Genomic DNA, 15,983 nt, shown 5'->3' with positions numbered 1-15,983 from the left:
TTCCAGAGGATGGGAGCAAGGTCACTGAGCCCCCTTGGGAGAGGCAGGCTATGTTGGGATATGTACATATATAATCCATATATCCATGTAATATGTTATAGGACTAAGGTGCCACAAGGACCTATTCTTTTTACTATCACTAATAAATACTGATTCCCCCTTTGGGTCTTAATATAATCAACCTGTATTCTACTCCACGGCCCTACAACTCTTTGGTGCCAGAAGAATCCCAAATTTGGTGGTCTATTTTCAACTGCGGCCCATCTTATTCAATTTTTAACCAATTTTTCTGCATCCTCTCACACCTTAGACTGTTTTCCAATCTGTTTTTTCCTGAGAGTATTTTTTATTCCGCGGCTGGCCATAGACTGACACAGGCTAATGATCTCTTCTCTTTGAAGTTTATCAGGTACTCACGTTACCTCTCCTGTTTCCTTATTTACTGCATAATCCCCTTTCATACTCCAGGTTCCCCATCTTTAGGTTCAGCCTCCTGTTTTATGGCGTGAGCTCTAGTAACTACCATAATCCTCAAAGGTTCCTTTTTTTGCTAATATAGCTAAAGCAGCCACTTTATCATTCCGACATTTTTCATCCCCCTCTCCCTTTTGATGACTTTTAGTACATCTTACTTTTAATTTTCCCAGGTGTGCTTTCCACCAATCATGGATAAATTTCCAGTTTTCCTTTTGGACCAAATTTTCCCCCTCAGCTGTTTCCCAATGGTTCTTTTCCCAAAGCCAAATCCAGCGTAACAGTCCCTGTACCACAAAGTCTGAATCCACATAGACATAAAGGCAAAGTACAACATTATTTTATCTGTTTAAGCAAAACACTAAGGCCAAGTCTACACTAGAATCCTCAAAGTGCTCCCACAGCAGCGCTTTGATCTGACAGTGTGGCCACCCCCGAGCGCTCGGGAGAGAGCTCTCCCCGCACTCTATGTAATCCACCTCAACGAGGGGAATAGCGCCAAGCACCGGGAGCCTGTCTACACTGGCGCGTTACAGGGCGCAAACTTACTGCACTTGGGGAAGGGTGATTTTTCACACCCCAGCGAGCAAGTTACTGCGCTGTAACACGCCAGTGTAGACATGGCCTAAGAGCTCTGATCTCTGCTGCCTGCGCTGAAGTCATGCCCATGGATCCAGAGAGTCTCCCCATTAGTTTGCACAGCAGCATCACCCATATACTGCTTACGTCTTTCATGGTACAAATGACCATCTGTGAACCAAACCTCTTTTTCTCCAAGGCGTAACACTTCATCTACCGGGGATGCGTCTTCAACTAACGTTGATTCAGTTGCTGGAAGTGGGCATTCACGCTCTTCTCTTTCCGTTAGGAGGACATATGGTAACAACACAATAAGGGGACAAGATACTTGCAAATCTTGCTGGGGGGAAGTCTTTTGTTTGTGCTCTTTGTTTTGGGGGTTGTTCGCTCTTGGGACTAAGAGGGACCAGACGTCAATCCAGGCTCTCCAAATCTTTCTGAATCAGTCTCTCATGTTTCAAACTTGCAAGTAACAGCCAGGCAAGGCGTGTTAGTCTTATTTTTGTTTTCTCAACTTGTAAATGTTCCTTTTTGCTGAGAGGATTTTACCTCTGCTTGCTGTAACTTTGAACCTAAGGCTAGAGGCGGTTCCTCTGGGCTATATGAATCTGATTACCCTGTAAAATATTTTCCATCCTGATTTTACAGAGATGATTTTTAGCTTTCTTTCTTTAATTAAAAGCTTTCTTTTTAAGAACCTGATTGATTTTTCCTTTTTTAAGATCCAAGGGGATTGGATCTGGACTCACCAGGAATTGGTGGGGGAAAGGAGGGGGGGATGGTTAAATTCTCCTTGTGTTAAGATCCAAGGGGTTGGATCGGTGTTCACCAGGAACTTAGTGAAAAAGCCTCTCAAGGCTGCCCAGGGAGGGGAAGGTTTTGGGGGGACAGGAAGTGATCCAGACACTGAAATTTCTGGATGGTGGCAGTGTTACCAGATCTAAGCTAGTAATTAAGCTTAGAAGTGTCCATGCAGGTCCCCACATCTGTACCCTAAAGTTCAGAGTGGGGGAGGAACCTTGACACACATCATTCCAAAATTCTCTCTAATTCAAATCAACAGCCATCAAAGAATCAGCTGTGATATGTCTGGCGATCTCTGCCGTGGAGTTAGTCACTGGTTATAGACCTATAGACTTTAAGGTGCGAAGGGACCACTATGATCATCTAGTCTGACCTCCTGTACAATGCAGGCCACAGAATCGCACCCACCCATTTCCCCAGCCAATAACCCCAGTGTTATTCTCCTCAACAAGTAATCCCTGTGCGAATCCCCAGGCTTCATGTAATCTGCACTGGATAAATCCTTCAAGGGTCTTTGATCTATCTCTTTCCCTAACAGCATAATAAATCGCGGCACGAGCCGGCATGCTTCTGGCTGCCTCTCCAAAGCATTTTTCGCTCAATCTACTGCTTGTCTAATCTCTCAGATGGCAGCTGCCCTGATCAATTTATAACATTCTCTCATATTTAAATTCTCCGTTCCACCTAAATCTGCCCACTGTACCAGCACGCAGACAGATTTTTCATATTCACTGGACCTAATGACTTTGCCCTCAACTGTAAATCTGACGCATTTGCAGGAATTATTACTGTCTCTTCTGACTGTATTTCTCCCACTGCATCGTTAACAGTTGATCTCCATTCTAACACTGCTACAGACTTTTCTGGCTTAGGCTCTCTCAGCCAATTTTTTATTTCTTCCCTCAGTTTAGTATAAAGCCCATCTCAAGGCCAATTACCATATATACTCGATTATAAGCTCGTTCATTTATAAGCTGATCCCCCCAAGATGGATAAGTAAAAATTGAACAATTTTTATGACCCATTCATAAGCCGACCCTATAATTCAGGGGTGAGCAAACTCTGGCTCCCGAGCCATCAGGATAAGCCACTGGTGGGGCTTTGTTTACCTCGAGCGTCCGCAGGCACGGAGGTAAACCTAAGTAAACAAAGAGTCCCAGCACGCCAGCTGCCTACCCTGACGGGCCGGGACATCAACTCGTGGGGAAAGTTTTTTGGGAGGGAGAAGCTGGAGGTCAGGGGAGTAACCCCTGTGACCACCTTCCACATGACCCCGCCCCTAGCCCGGGACTCCCACAATCTCCCCATTCCATCCCTTCCCATCTTATCTGGGAAGGACCAGGGGAGGATGTCTCTGGCCTGGCTGGAGCTGCTTTGGAGGTTGGAGGGAGAGAGGTGTGGCCAGAAGCAGGGAGATCCTGGCCCTGCCTCTTCCTTTCTGGCTGTGCTGCCTCTCCTTGCCCCCGCTGTTGGGGGTAGGGGCTGTGTCCCACCTCTCCCTCTCTATACCCGTTCATAAGCCAACCCCCTTCTCTGGTGCTTCCCTTTTTTACTAAAAAAATTTGGCTTATGAACGAGTATATATGGTAAGTTCCCTCTTCTCTTGACCCCCACGTTGGTCCTCTGAATCCTCTCCACACTGGATGGCTCCATTAAAATCCAAATCTCCATTCTTTGTTTGACATACAGAGGCCACTTGCGGTTCCCTCATTCTCACCTGGTTCCTCCAGGTTGCTATGGTTTTCTGGCACCAACTGTGAGAAGCACTTGCAGTCTCCTCTTCCTCAGTGAGTTCTCAAATTAACTGTTTCAACCTTACCACTTGATTTTCCAATTGATCTTTGTCTGCCTGAATCTTTTCCCAATCCACCATTTTCTTTTCCAGTTCCCTGTTTTGTTTCCTCATTTGTTCTATCTGAGTTTGCATTTTCTGTGCCGGCCTCGCTCCAAATGTTCTTGGCGAGTTTTCTAATTCTCTTGTACTGCCTGTATCTCCACACAGATTTTCCCCTTTACATGCAATTACCCTTTTTGCAGCCTGCCACAACAGCCACACTATGGCCATTTGCTATTTACTCCCTTAGGCTTGCACAGCTGGACGTATTTCTCAGACGTATTTCCTAAAGCGTCAGTTGTTACATCAGGTTCTGCTGCATCCACAGGCACGTCCCAAATGCAGTGATCTGCTTCTCTAACAGAGAAGGGGCTTCACTTCAGTCCACTTGACTGCCTCCTTCTCCACCCTTTTACTTCTCTTCTTAAACCAGAGGTGGGCAAACTTTTTGGCCCGAGGGCTGCACCGGGTTTCGTAAATTGTATGGAGGGCTCGTTAGGGGAGGGGGTCATGGCCCACCCCTCACCTCCTATGTGCCCCCCTCCCAAGGACTCCTGCCCCATCCAACCCCCCCCGTTCCCTGACATACCCTCTGGGACACCTGCCCCATCCAACCACCCCTGCCCCTGACTGCCCCCTGCTGCCCCATCTAACCCTCTCCTTCCTGACTACCCCGACTCCTGCCCCTATTCAACCCCTTGTTCCTCCCCAAACCACCCCGCCCCTTATCCACACCCCCGCCCCCTGACCACCAAACCGAGCTCCCCTGCCCTCTATCCGACCCTCCCTTTCTCCCTGCCCCCTTACCACACTGCCTGGAACACTGGTGGCTGGCGGCCCTACAGCTGCACCACCCGGCTGGAGCCAGGCCACGCCGCCACGGCGCAGCACAGAGCACCGGGTCAGGCCGGGCTGTGCAGCTGCGCTGCCCCAGGACCTCGCAACCCCACCATTCAGAGCATTGCAGCGGCGCGAGCGAGCTGAGGCTGCAGGGGAGGGGGAACAGCAGGGGAAGGGCCAGGGGCTAGCCTCTTGGGCCAGGAGCTCAGGGGCTAGGCAGGACAGTCGTGCGGGCTGTAGTTTGCCCACCTCTGTCTTAAAGAGTGTTCTAAACATTGTTATAACAACACCGTGTGGTATCTCCCTGCATGCTCTCACCCACTTACACTTACTGAAATTAGTTCTTCACATGGTATCTCCCCCCACGTTTCTTTCTCACAAATACATTTTTTGACTATTTGGGGGAATTTAGGGGTAGGTGGATATACATATGGGAGCACCTCTAGGATGGAGGTATGGAGCAAAGGAGATAACACATTTGACAACTCGTGGGCCAGAATGGGAAAAACAGGACCAAACAAAACCATATGTGAAGAGAAACCTTTTGAGGCAAAATTTAAAATATGGTGGGAAGATAGAAAAAATGTGAGATGGAAATACTTACAACCAATTTGGAAGAGCCACGGAGATATTTGTTCATACAAAGAGAGGAAGGTCGACTAATGTTTAGATTTAGTTATGACAGGAGAAGGGATGGCTCAGTGGTTTGAGCATTGGCCTGCTAAAGCCAGGGTTGTGAGTTCAATCCTTGATGGGACCACTTAGGGATCTGGAGCAAAATCAGTACTTGGTCCTGCTAGTGAAGGCAGGGGGCTGGACTCAATGATCTTTCAAACTTTCCAGCTCTATGAGATAGGTATCTCTCACGTGGGATGGAATGAGTCAATGGCTCTCAAATTATGGGAATATGATATAATGGTGGATTCTTCCATAATGATAAGACTGAGTTGCTTTAGAAAAATTAATGAGGGAGGATATTTTCAGGGATATAAGATTGCACCAAGAATAATTGCTGATGAACACCCACATAGAAGGGGAGAAATAATTAAAGCCTCGACTATTGTGGACCAAACAATCCAGTTGGAAAGAACCAAAATAAACATGAGTGCACAACATCTGCAGCGTACGCCATAGGCCTTACCTCTATTACAAGCTTGGCGACAACCATGGGGAGATGGGAGTAGACACAATTAAAGAGGTATAAGAGAATACATTGTAGGTGGCAATTGGTGCTGGAACTGGAGTTTTAAACTCATTTGATACTGAGATGTTACAAGGAAAAATGTCAGCCTTGGGTAAGATTTTGGGGGCTACCCAGACACATGTGACAACGTTTTTGGTACATTATCCAAGCAAGGAGTAAGAAGTGTGGAGCTCCAATTAAAGCAAGCCCAAGCCTTGAAAACATCTCGAAATACGAATGTATGTGGTGTGCCTGAAATTAACAACACAACGGCACTAGCCACACAGTGTGTACAGGTGCTCACTTATGAGATACACTACTAAGGCCTTGTCTACAGTAGCAAGTTACTGCACTGAAACTTGCTCACGGAGGTGGTTTACCAGCTCCGTCCCAGTGCTGGCACGCGACCACACTGTCCCATTAAAGCGCTGCACGGCTTCAACTAACTGAGGGGATGGGAATTGCTTACCCAGTGAGGTCACCGCCTCGTAGTTCTCCCGCATGACGTCCCTGTAGAGGTCTTTCTGAGCTGGGTCCAGCAGAGCCCCCTGCTCCTGGGTGAAATACACAGCCACCTCCTCGAAGGTCACTGGCATCTGAAACAACGAAAGTCCCCCACTCAGCATCTGCTGCCCCAGCCACAGTCCCAATATTCACAGGACAGGAAGAAAGAAAAAGAAAACAAACAATCTCGGAAGCTCTGGGAAGGTCGGAGAAGCAGATTCTCACCCGCACTCTGCTCAGAGCAGCCAGGAGGCTTCATGGGGTGGGAGAAGGTGAGAGCTCCTTGTCCCCCCCAGCACACGGAGCAGGGCAGGGTCTTCTCATTTCCCACACACCTGCCAGCCACAGGCTGGCACAGGAAGCCGAGCTCTGAGCTGAGGACAGGAACAGGAATCCCAACAGCTTCCCCTCATATTTCACAGCAGAGTTGGGCCAGTGGGGTCAGGCTCCAGCACTGGGAGTCTGCTCAGTTTTTCAAGCCCTGTACGGGGAGTTTGTTTCAGATCTGAGAAATGGGGGAATGTTCTCCCCTCCCCACTGCCAATAGGCCTGCTCAGTATGTTTACCGCACCCTGTCTCCTCCCTGCCTCTCCCTCCCCGTGCCCAGCCCCTCCCTGAAGATCCCCTACCTGAGCTGGCTCCATCACAGCCATTTCCCTTCCCCACCTCCTGCACGACGGGACGAACTGGAGTTAAATGTGGACGTGATTCCTCAGCCTGTCAGGGCGAGAGGGGCTATGGGGAAGGTTACAGAAGGGGCTTCAGTCCATGTCACACCCCGATTCCGCCCAGGCTCTCTCCCTGCAGACAGACACGCTGGACTCTGCCACACTGGCAAGAAACCCACTTAGTTTATTAAAACCCAGGCCAGGCCCCTCCTGGCAGAACTGAACCCACCAGGGCACCATTAAACCCTCCCAGTAACAGCGTCTCTGAGCCACATGCTGGAAAAAGAGCAGAACCGAAGGTGGCACTTTGGGGGATTCCCCCTGGCACTGTAGTGTCAGCCCCTCTAACTCCCTCTCATCCCCCCCCCCCACTCCCCAAGCAGTGCTTTTTATCTTCTTCCCTTGCCCTGGGAGAACTGGTGAGTGCCTCATTGTCCTGGGCCTTTGCACTTACTAGCTAGATCACCCACTGCCACTGCTAAGAGGGGGTTGATCCTGACTGAGTCTGTGAGGGCAACAGCTCTGGGACTCGCCGACACACAAGGAACGCTCTTCCTGTCAGGGCCGCTCAGAGGATTCAGGGGGCCTGGGGCAAAGCAATTTCAGGGGTCCCTTTCATAAAAAAAGTTGCTATACTATAGAATACTGTATTCTCGTGGGGGCCTCTGCGGGGCCTGAGGCAAATCGCCCCACTTGTCCCCACACACACCCCCGGCAGCCCTGGGAAAAATAAACTTTTAAAAACCTTCCACATCTCAGCACAAACCCAGTTTTGTGAAAACTTCTTTTCAGGTCACCTTTACAAGGTATCACTGGGTCTCAGCATCAGCTAGTGCTAAAAGGCACTAAAGCTCATTAAAAGGGTTGGACAAATATTTTCTGTCAAAACTTTTTTTGGACCGAAAACAAGGGGTTTTTTAAAAAGCAGAAAAAAATCACGGACAATGTCTACTTTCCTTCAAAATATGTTGTGGTTTGTTTAATTGATAAGCTGAAATTAGTCTGCCAAAACCTGAACATGGTTTGGGGTTTCAGAAGTGTGTGGCCAAATACTTGCTGCTTGCTGTGTTTGTTTAAAAAAACAATAAAAAAAATTCTGCTTAAAAAATATCCAAAATTTTTGAACCACCTCAGCTTGTGACCAAATGCCTGAGCCCATCCAGTCAGAGATGTTTCCAGGTTTCTGATACTCTGCTGGCTTCCTTGACTCATATCTGTCTCCTTAACTTTGGGTTCATTTAGGTTAGAACATAAGAATAGCCATACTGGGTCAGACCAAAGGTCCATCCAGTATCCTGTCTACCAACAGTGGCCAATGCCAACTGCCCCAGAGGGAGTGAACCTAACAGGCAATGATCAAGTGATCTCTCTCCTGCCATCCATCTCCACCCTCTGACAAACGAGGCTAGGGACACCATTCCTTACCCATCCTGGCTAATAGCCATTAATGGACTTAACCTCCATGAATGTATCTGTTTCCTAGAGACTGGCTCCACGGGGTCCCTCACAAACTGGAGACGGTTACCGTGGGTTTGTCTTTAGTATAGCTTATGTATAAACTCCACGAACTGAGCATTTGAGCTTGTTCCAGAATCTGGGATGAGCCTATGTTGTGAAAACTGAAATGCTCAAAATAGCACATGCATGTGAATGGACACAAGGTGCTAAAATTAAATTAACCTCAGGGGGTCACAAGGTTATTACTGGGGGTCGCAAGCTGTCAGCCTCCACCTCAAACCCTGATTTGTCTCCAGCATTTATAATAGTATTAAATTTAAAATACTTTTAAAATATATTTATAAGGGGGGGGTCACACTCGGAGGTTTGCTATGTGAAAGGGGTCACCAGTACAAAAGTTTGAGAACCAGTGACTTAACCCCTCTGGAACCTTGGGGAATGCAGGGGAGGGGGGATCTCTCTTGGTAGGGTTGGGAAGGAGGTAGGTGGTGTAGGATATTGCTCTTCTCACATGGTCTCTCCCCCATGGAAAAGATAACCGCTTGGCTCTTTGTGTTAAATAGCTGTCTGAAAGCATCAAACTGCTGAATGAGCTTTAGGGTAGAGAAGGCTGTGCCTCCCCAGACAGCCTGGCCCTGCTCCCTATCTGATCCCCATCCACTTCTTGCCCCGACTGCCCCCCTCAAAATCCCCGACCCATCCTGCTCCTTGTCCCCTCACTGCCCACCCGAGACCCCCTCCCCAACTACCACCCCGGGACCCTACCCTCCACCAACCTCCCCTGTTCCCTGTCACCTGACTGCCCCAACCCCTATCCAACCCCCTGCCCGCTGAGTCCTGACAGACCCCCAGAATGCCCACAATCCAACCCCCCATTCCCCGTCCCTTGACCGCTCCCCCCGAACCTCTGCCCCCTCCCTGTCCCTGGGATTTCCTGCCCTTTATCCAACCTCCCTGTCCCCCTTACCATGCTGCTTACCCCCGCCTCCCCCCTCTCCCGGAGCCTCAGCGCACCGCGTCCAGGAGCGGCCCTGCTGGACAGCGCTGCAGTGAACTAACTCCAGTGGGGCCTGAGCTCCCAACACTCGGCCCAGAGCTCGCAGCCCTGCCCCCTTACCAGGTGGCTCTGAGTGGGGAGGAGCTCAGGCCGCTCCTGGATTACCCCCGCCTCTCCCCTCTCTCGGAGCTTCAGAGCGCCGCGTCCAGGAGCGGCCCTGGACAGCGCTGCCGTGGCCTGGCCGGCGATACCGGAGCTCACAGTCCCCTCTCCTTACCACGCGGCTCTGCCAGGAGGAGCTCAGGCCCCGCTGGAGCCACGTCGCTTCAGCTCTGTCCAGGGCCGCTCCTGGACATGGAGCACTGAAGTACCGGGGGATGGGGGAAGACAGAGGTGGGGCTGGAGCGTTCTTGTGGGGGCCCTTGCAGGGCCTGGGGCAAATTGCCCCATTTGCTCCCCCTGGGCAGCCCTGCCTCCCGTCCAGTACAAACTCACCAGCTGGTCCCTGAAAGGGGCCCTTTGTGCAGCATCACTTTCCTGCCTGGCCACAGCCCTTTCCCCCAGGTCTCTCCCACTCATCTGCAGGCAGCGGCTCAGGGGTTGGTGTGAGCAGAGCCCAGGGAAGAGGTGTGTGTGTGTGTGGGGGGGGAACATCTTGATATTTGCCTTGTAGTTTCTGAGCCCTGTGGGGATAGTCCCCAGCCCCCTACCCCCAATGCTCCCTGCCCCCTGGTTCTCCCTTCCCCAGCCGGTCTCCTCTTGCTCTCACAGTCTCCCCCCGGCCTCCCCTCCCCACACACCCCATTTCCCTCCATTGCAGCCTCGTTCCCATCAGCCCCATAATTCCCCCCTGAAGCCTGATCTCCCTGCAGCGCCCCACCGACCTGCCCCCCCATCCTGTTTCTTACAAGCCCATCACCCACTTCCTGTCCCCCCACATCCCTGTTCCCGCTCCATCCCCACACATCCCCGCCCCTCTTACGCCTCCTCCGCTCTGGCCCCCCTCGCATGGCTCCCCCCGCCCCGCCCCGCCCCCACCGGGGCTGGCGGCAGCTCTCCCGGGCCCCGGGCGGGAATCGCAGCCAGCTCCGCTGGGAGCAGCCTGGGGCCAAACCTCCCCCTGCAGCCCGGGGGTGACTGGCCGGGGGGGCGGCGGGTCTCTCTCACCTTCCCTCCGAGCGGGGCCCCCCGGGGCAGGGGCCGGGCCGGGCTGGGGGCTCTGCCCTGGGAGAGGCTCCTGGGGAGCAGCGGGAAGGGCCCTGCTGGAGATTCCCCTCTCCCGGCTGCAGCCAGGGCTCCGGGCTCCCAGCACCAGCCGCCGGGGCTCGGGGATCTCGCCAGGAGCCTGGGAGCCAGAGTCACCGCAGCGGCTGCGAGTCACTTCCTGCTGCCGGGCCGGAGCCCAGCGCTCGCTGCCCCGGAGCCGCCTCCCGGCCGCTCCTGGGTCCTAGCGGCAGGGCCGGCTCTGACTCTTTGCCGCTCCAAGCTTTGGCAGTTCTGGGCAGAGCGGAGAGAAGCCACGGCCCCGCACCTGCCGGGGACAGAGAGCCCTGGAGCCCGCAGCCTGCGGCCCTGGAGTTCTCCGTCCCTGACAGACACGGGGCGGTGGCTTCTCTCCCCAACTGGGCACTATTTTCACACCCTGTCACTAGGTGGGTGCACATAAATGCCATGGCGCCCGCGGGCACCGCGTTGGGGACCACAGATCTAGATTAAACCTAGATAAAGCCGGGAAGTGATTTTACTCATAGATAGAAACAGGGCTATAAAATCTGAAGGTCAAACTGTGCTTTGAAGTTCATTGAAATTTCCCTGCCCACTCCCAGGTCTATGATGCTTCCTTCTCCAGCACTCAGGAGTCTGACCTAAGACCATAGACATCAAAGCTGTGACCCTTAAGCATGGAGAGCCAAGGACACGGTGGTAATGACACCTTGGGAGATGGACGGATAGAAGGGAGACAGGTTAAACTTTCCATGGCTGGGACAGAGCCTGCTGTGTCGAGGGTGGAGTGTGACAGTGACAGGGGAAGGAGGGAATCTCTCGCACTCACTCCATTGCCCTGAAATAGCAGAAAAGCTAAAACACCCCATTTTACTGTCCCTGCTCCCCACTTTTTTAGCATCTAGTTAATTCTGGTGCATAAGGGGTAAAATGTACAAAAGCTAAATGTTTTTTAGCACGGCCTGGTGTAATGCGAGACTATCTGGGAATGAGACAATCTGGCCCCAAAGGGGAAACTCAGGGACTAGCAATCACTCTGCTAACGGGAGGTTGGGGGATCAGAAACTGTTCCCTGCAGGCTATACACTCCAATCCCCTCATCCCCAGCCACACCCCAGAGCCTGCGCCTGCAACCAGAGCCCTCAGGCCCCAGCCCCCAGCCGCCTCCCACAGTCCAAACCCCTCAGCCTCACCTCCACCACATGAATTTTGTTCTGTGCACCAGTATGGAGATGACGTGTCACACACTGGTGCACAGAACCAAATTCATTCTGCACATGGATGTAAAAAAAATGGGGGAACACTGGTCAGAGCACATAAGATGCTTAGAGTGAGTTTACACTAGGAAATCTGGTGGAGGGTCACAGAGGTCTGCTGGCTAATCCCAACCACACCTCCTAGCATAGCCAGAACTTCGGAGGCTGATGCTGTGAAGGCAGAGGTAGAATCTCCAGGCCTCTGACAATAATCCCTGTGGGAATCAGTCCCTCTTGGTGCTGTCTGAATGCAGAGGGGGCATGGAGAAGGGGCAGAGGGGATGAGTGAGGAGAGGCAGCACCTCTTTACCCCTGTGCTCTCCCTTGGCTTTTATCCCATGATCCTCAAACACTCGATAGCCCCAGCATCCAGCTCCCCCTGCTTCCCAGCTCCACCAACCCCAACCATTCAATCCCCAGTGTCCTCCCCAGAACCCAAAGCCCTGGTCCCTTAACATTGGACTCCTCCAGCGCCCAGCGCCCTGGGGGATTTGGGGAGATGAGGAGTTACCAGCCCCCAGGGACACTCCCCCTGCAGACAACAGCATCAGGTAAGTAGGGGAGCCCAGCGCATACCTCTAAGGTTCTCTATTACTGAAGCTTTTCTGACATGCCAGGCATTTATAAAGTCTCTCTCCTGTATGGCTTGCCTGATGTGGAACAAGGCCTGATCTGAGGGTACGTCTGCAGTACAAAATTAATTCAAACTTATTCTATTCGGATTTTCAGAAGTGATTTTTTACATTCGGTATCGTGTGTCCCCACTAAAGTGCGTGAATTCGGCGGAGTGTGTCCACAGTACTGAGGCTAGCATCAAATGTCGGAGCGGTGCATTGTGGGAAGCTATCCCACAGTTCCCGCAGTCTCCATCGCCCATTGGAATTGTGGGTTAAGCTCCCAGTGCATGATGGGGCAAAAACATTCTTGTGGGTGTTTCTGGGTGTGTCTCATCACTCACTCCTCCCTCCGTGAAAGCTATGGCAAATGCCATACTGCCAGCAGACAGTGCAGTATGGTGCACTGCCTGTCTCTTGGTACTGAATCCACCTCACATGTCCTCATGTCTTTCTAGCTACTCTTTATCTAACCATTTCCCGCCTTTTTTTGGCTACCGTGAACTGAGCAGCACAGCTTCCGCCGCAAACTCTGCTCTCCCACTCTTGCATCGCTAGCTAATTTTTCCATGTTGTCTGTCCTGGGCTCGCATGCAAGCTACAGACGGTAACAATTCCCCGCCGTTTTTTGGCCATCGTGAACTGAGCTGCTCAGCTTCCACCGCAAACATGGCTCACACTTCCATGGCAAACTCTGCTTTCCCGCTCTTGTAGCTCTAGAAAGCTTCCCAAACCCGTGAAAGCTACAGAAGACAACCACTTACGGCCTTTTATCAGCCATCTTGAACCAAACAGCTCTCCTACATCTCACGCCCTTTTTCCAGGATTACCCATGCAGGCACCATTGCGCGGCAACCATGGAGCCCACTCAGATCTCCACTGCAGTTTTGACCATTGTAAATACCTCCTGCATTATCCAGCAGTATGTGCAGTACCTGCAAAACTGGGCGAGGAAGCGATGACAGTGCAATTACTATACTGATGAGGACATGGACAGAGACATTCCTGGACATGGCATGTGGCGATTGGGAGATCATGGTGGCATTAGGCCAGGTTCATGCCATGGAATGCCAATTCTGGGCCTGGGAAACAAGCACAGGCTGGTGGGACCACACAGTGTTGCATGTCTGGGATGATTCCCAGTGGCTGCGAAACTTTCATATGTGTAGGGCCACTTTCATGGAACTTTGTGACTTGTTGTCCCCTGCCCTGAAGCGCAAAGACACCAAAATGAGAGCAGCCCTCATAGATGAGAAGCAAGTGGCCATAGCACTGTGAAAGCTTTCAACTCCTGACAGCTACAGTCGGGAATCAGTTTGGAATGGGCAAAACTACTGTAGTGTGGGAGGGGGCTCAGGCCTCGGGGGGGCGGGGCCTGAGGGCTCTGGTTGCAGGTGCAGGCTCTGGGGTGTGGCTGGGGATGAGGGGATTGGAGTGTATAGCCTGCAGGGAACAGTTTCTGATCCCCCAACCTCCCGTTAGCAGAGTGATTGCTAGTCCCCGAGTTTCCCCTTTGGGGCCTTTCTCGCATTAGATCCACCATACAGCGGAGCATGTCTGTTTGCTCCCCCATGAGCTTGACCATAGCATCCTGCCTGCTCTCATCAGATGCATCGCTCCTCTCTTCGAGTTCCTGTAATGCTTTACGGGACTCCGCAATTGTTTGCCTCCACGCATTCAGCTGGGCCCTATCAGTGCGAAAACACTTAGCAAAACACGATTCCAAGCCCACCAACTCGAGTCCCTGTTCCTATTCCCCTCCTTACTTCCTGATTGACTGCAGAGTATATAGTAAAAATTGACTTCTGCTTAGCTATACCTTAACCAATCATTTTACTGAAATTTAACTAACCAGTCCTAACATACTGTAACATGGTTATTTAACCAATTATATCCCACCACCTTAATTGGTTTACAGCCAACAAAACTAATTATACAGCAGACAGACACAATCACAAAACTAGACAGAGATTATACAGACAAACAACAGGGAAGTGGAGACTACAGTGATAGAACAATACAGAAATGAAGATTTCATACCCCAGCTATTGATAAGTGAGTTCTTGCCAGACAGGATGCTATCAAACGAAGTTTCCTTTTACATCTTCTAGGCTCTTCCTTTTCTCTGGAGGTGACACGACTATCAGGACAGGATTGTATTCCTAACAGCCCAATAACACCTCATTTCAATGTGACTAGTTTGGAATGTGAGGATGTGACCATACAATTCCCAGCTTATGGCTGCCTCTGCTGCTTAGCCGAAGGCCTTAGCCTAAGAACCAGGCCTCAGACTGTCACAGTGAGAGGAGGCCCTTACACTGGCAGACAGTGATTCTGATTCTTTCTTCTATACCTCTGTAACTAGCTAAGTGATAAGAATACATCTAAATTCTTACAGTATAGGCCTTTGCAGACAGGCCTGAATATCTATATCCTAACAAGAGTGTTGTCCAGAGCGGTCACAAGGGAGCATTCTGGGATAGCTCCCCGAGGCCAATAACGTCGAATTGCATCCACAATACCTTTAACCCGGGATTGCGATCTCGATTTAAGAGCTAGTCCTCTTGCCGAGGTGGAATACAGAAATCGGATTAAACAGCCCTTAAAATAGAAAAAAACAGTTTGGTCGTCTGGACGGAATCATTTTTTTTTAATTAACTTGTTTAATTCAGAAATAACAGACTAGTGTAGACCAGGCCTGAGTCAACTACATGCAAGCTATTTAACCTTTTCTTGTCACGTGTCACAGAAGTCTAGATCCTGTGTGGATTCTCCCATGTTTAATGAGGTGTGATCTCTCTCTGAAATTTTTCCCACACTCCAAGCACTTATGGGGTCTCTCTCCTGTGTGGATTCTCTGATGTTTAACCAGGACTGATCTCCGTGTGAAATTTTTCCCACAGTCCAAGCACTTATGGGGTTTCTCTCCTGTGTGGACTGACTGATGATCAATAAGGCCTGACCTCCGTTTGAAACTTTTCCCACAGTCCAGGCACTTATAGGGTCTCTCTCCTGTGTGGATTGCCTGATGTTCAACAAGGTCTGACTTCCGTATGAAACTTTTCCCACATTCCAAGCACTTATGAGGTCTCTCTCCTGTATGGATTGCCTGATGTTTAACAAGGTCTGACCTCTGTATGAAACTTTTCTCACAGTACAAACACTTATGGGGTTTCTCTCCTGAGTGGACTACCTGATGTTTAACAAAGTATGACCTCTGTAAGAAACTTTTCCCACAGTCCAAGCACTTATGGGGTTTCTCTCCTGTATGGATTGCCTGATGATTAACAAGGCTTGACCTGTGTATGAAATTTTTTCCACAGCGCAAGCATTTGTGGGATCTCTTTCCTGTGTGGACTGCCTGATGATTAACAAGCTTTGACCTCTGTATGAAACTTTTCCCACATTCCAAGCACTTGTGGGGTCTCTGTCCTGTGTGGATCCCATGATGATTAACAAGGTCTGATCTCCGCTTGAAACTTTTCCCACAGTCCAAACACTTATGGGGTCTCTGTCCTGTGTGGATTGCCAGATGTTTAAGAAGCGCT

The 15,983-nt window shown here is 50.8% G+C and overlaps 5 protein-coding genes across 17 annotated transcripts in view; 3 read left to right on the top strand and 2 right to left on the bottom strand.

Moving 5' to 3' along the window:
• The window catches only part of LOC115640751 (zinc finger protein 436-like), a 452,700-nt gene that overhangs the window by 191,231 nt on the left and 245,486 nt on the right, over positions 1-15,983 (top strand). The window lies entirely within an intron of this gene.
• The window catches only part of LOC115640827 (zinc finger protein 300-like), a 308,757-nt gene that overhangs the window by 128,281 nt on the left and 164,493 nt on the right, over positions 1-15,983 (top strand). The window lies entirely within an intron of this gene.
• LOC115640730 (zinc finger protein 260-like) overlaps positions 1-15,983 on the top strand; it is a 341,512-nt gene that overhangs the window by 186,437 nt on the left and 139,092 nt on the right. The window lies entirely within an intron of this gene.
• The window catches only part of LOC115640774 (putative zinc finger protein 66), a 687,485-nt gene that overhangs the window by 658,480 nt on the left and 13,022 nt on the right, over positions 1-15,983 (bottom strand). The window lies entirely within an intron of this gene.
• The window catches only part of LOC115640738 (zinc finger protein 420-like), a 31,868-nt gene that overhangs the window by 3,719 nt on the left and 12,166 nt on the right, over positions 1-15,983 (bottom strand). Inside the window, exons 1-3 of one of the 8 annotated variants that reach the window (XM_030543692.1) lie at positions 10,509-10,546; positions 6,848-6,953; positions 6,184-6,310 (exon numbers count right to left, since the gene is read on the bottom strand). In XM_030543692.1, coding sequence (XP_030399552.1) covers positions 6,184-6,310; positions 6,848-6,871 — 151 coding nt within the window. In that variant the 5' untranslated portion in view covers positions 6,872-6,953; positions 10,509-10,546. Of the gene's footprint in view, positions 1-6,183; positions 6,793-6,847; positions 7,050-9,836; positions 10,078-10,508; positions 10,547-15,983 lie in introns of those variants that run through there. The other 7 variants (XM_030543690.1, XM_030543691.1, XM_030543693.1 and 4 more) reach the window with 7 other exon arrangements.

This window comes from Gopherus evgoodei, unplaced genomic scaffold (genome assembly GCF_007399415.2).
Source record: "Gopherus evgoodei ecotype Sinaloan lineage unplaced genomic scaffold, rGopEvg1_v1.p scaffold_32_arrow_ctg1, whole genome shotgun sequence".
In the NCBI taxonomy this organism is placed as follows: Eukaryota; Metazoa; Chordata; order Testudines; family Testudinidae; genus Gopherus; species Gopherus evgoodei.
The sequence above is the reverse complement of the archived record's forward strand: the minus strand, read 5'-3'. Positions and strand labels throughout refer to the sequence as shown.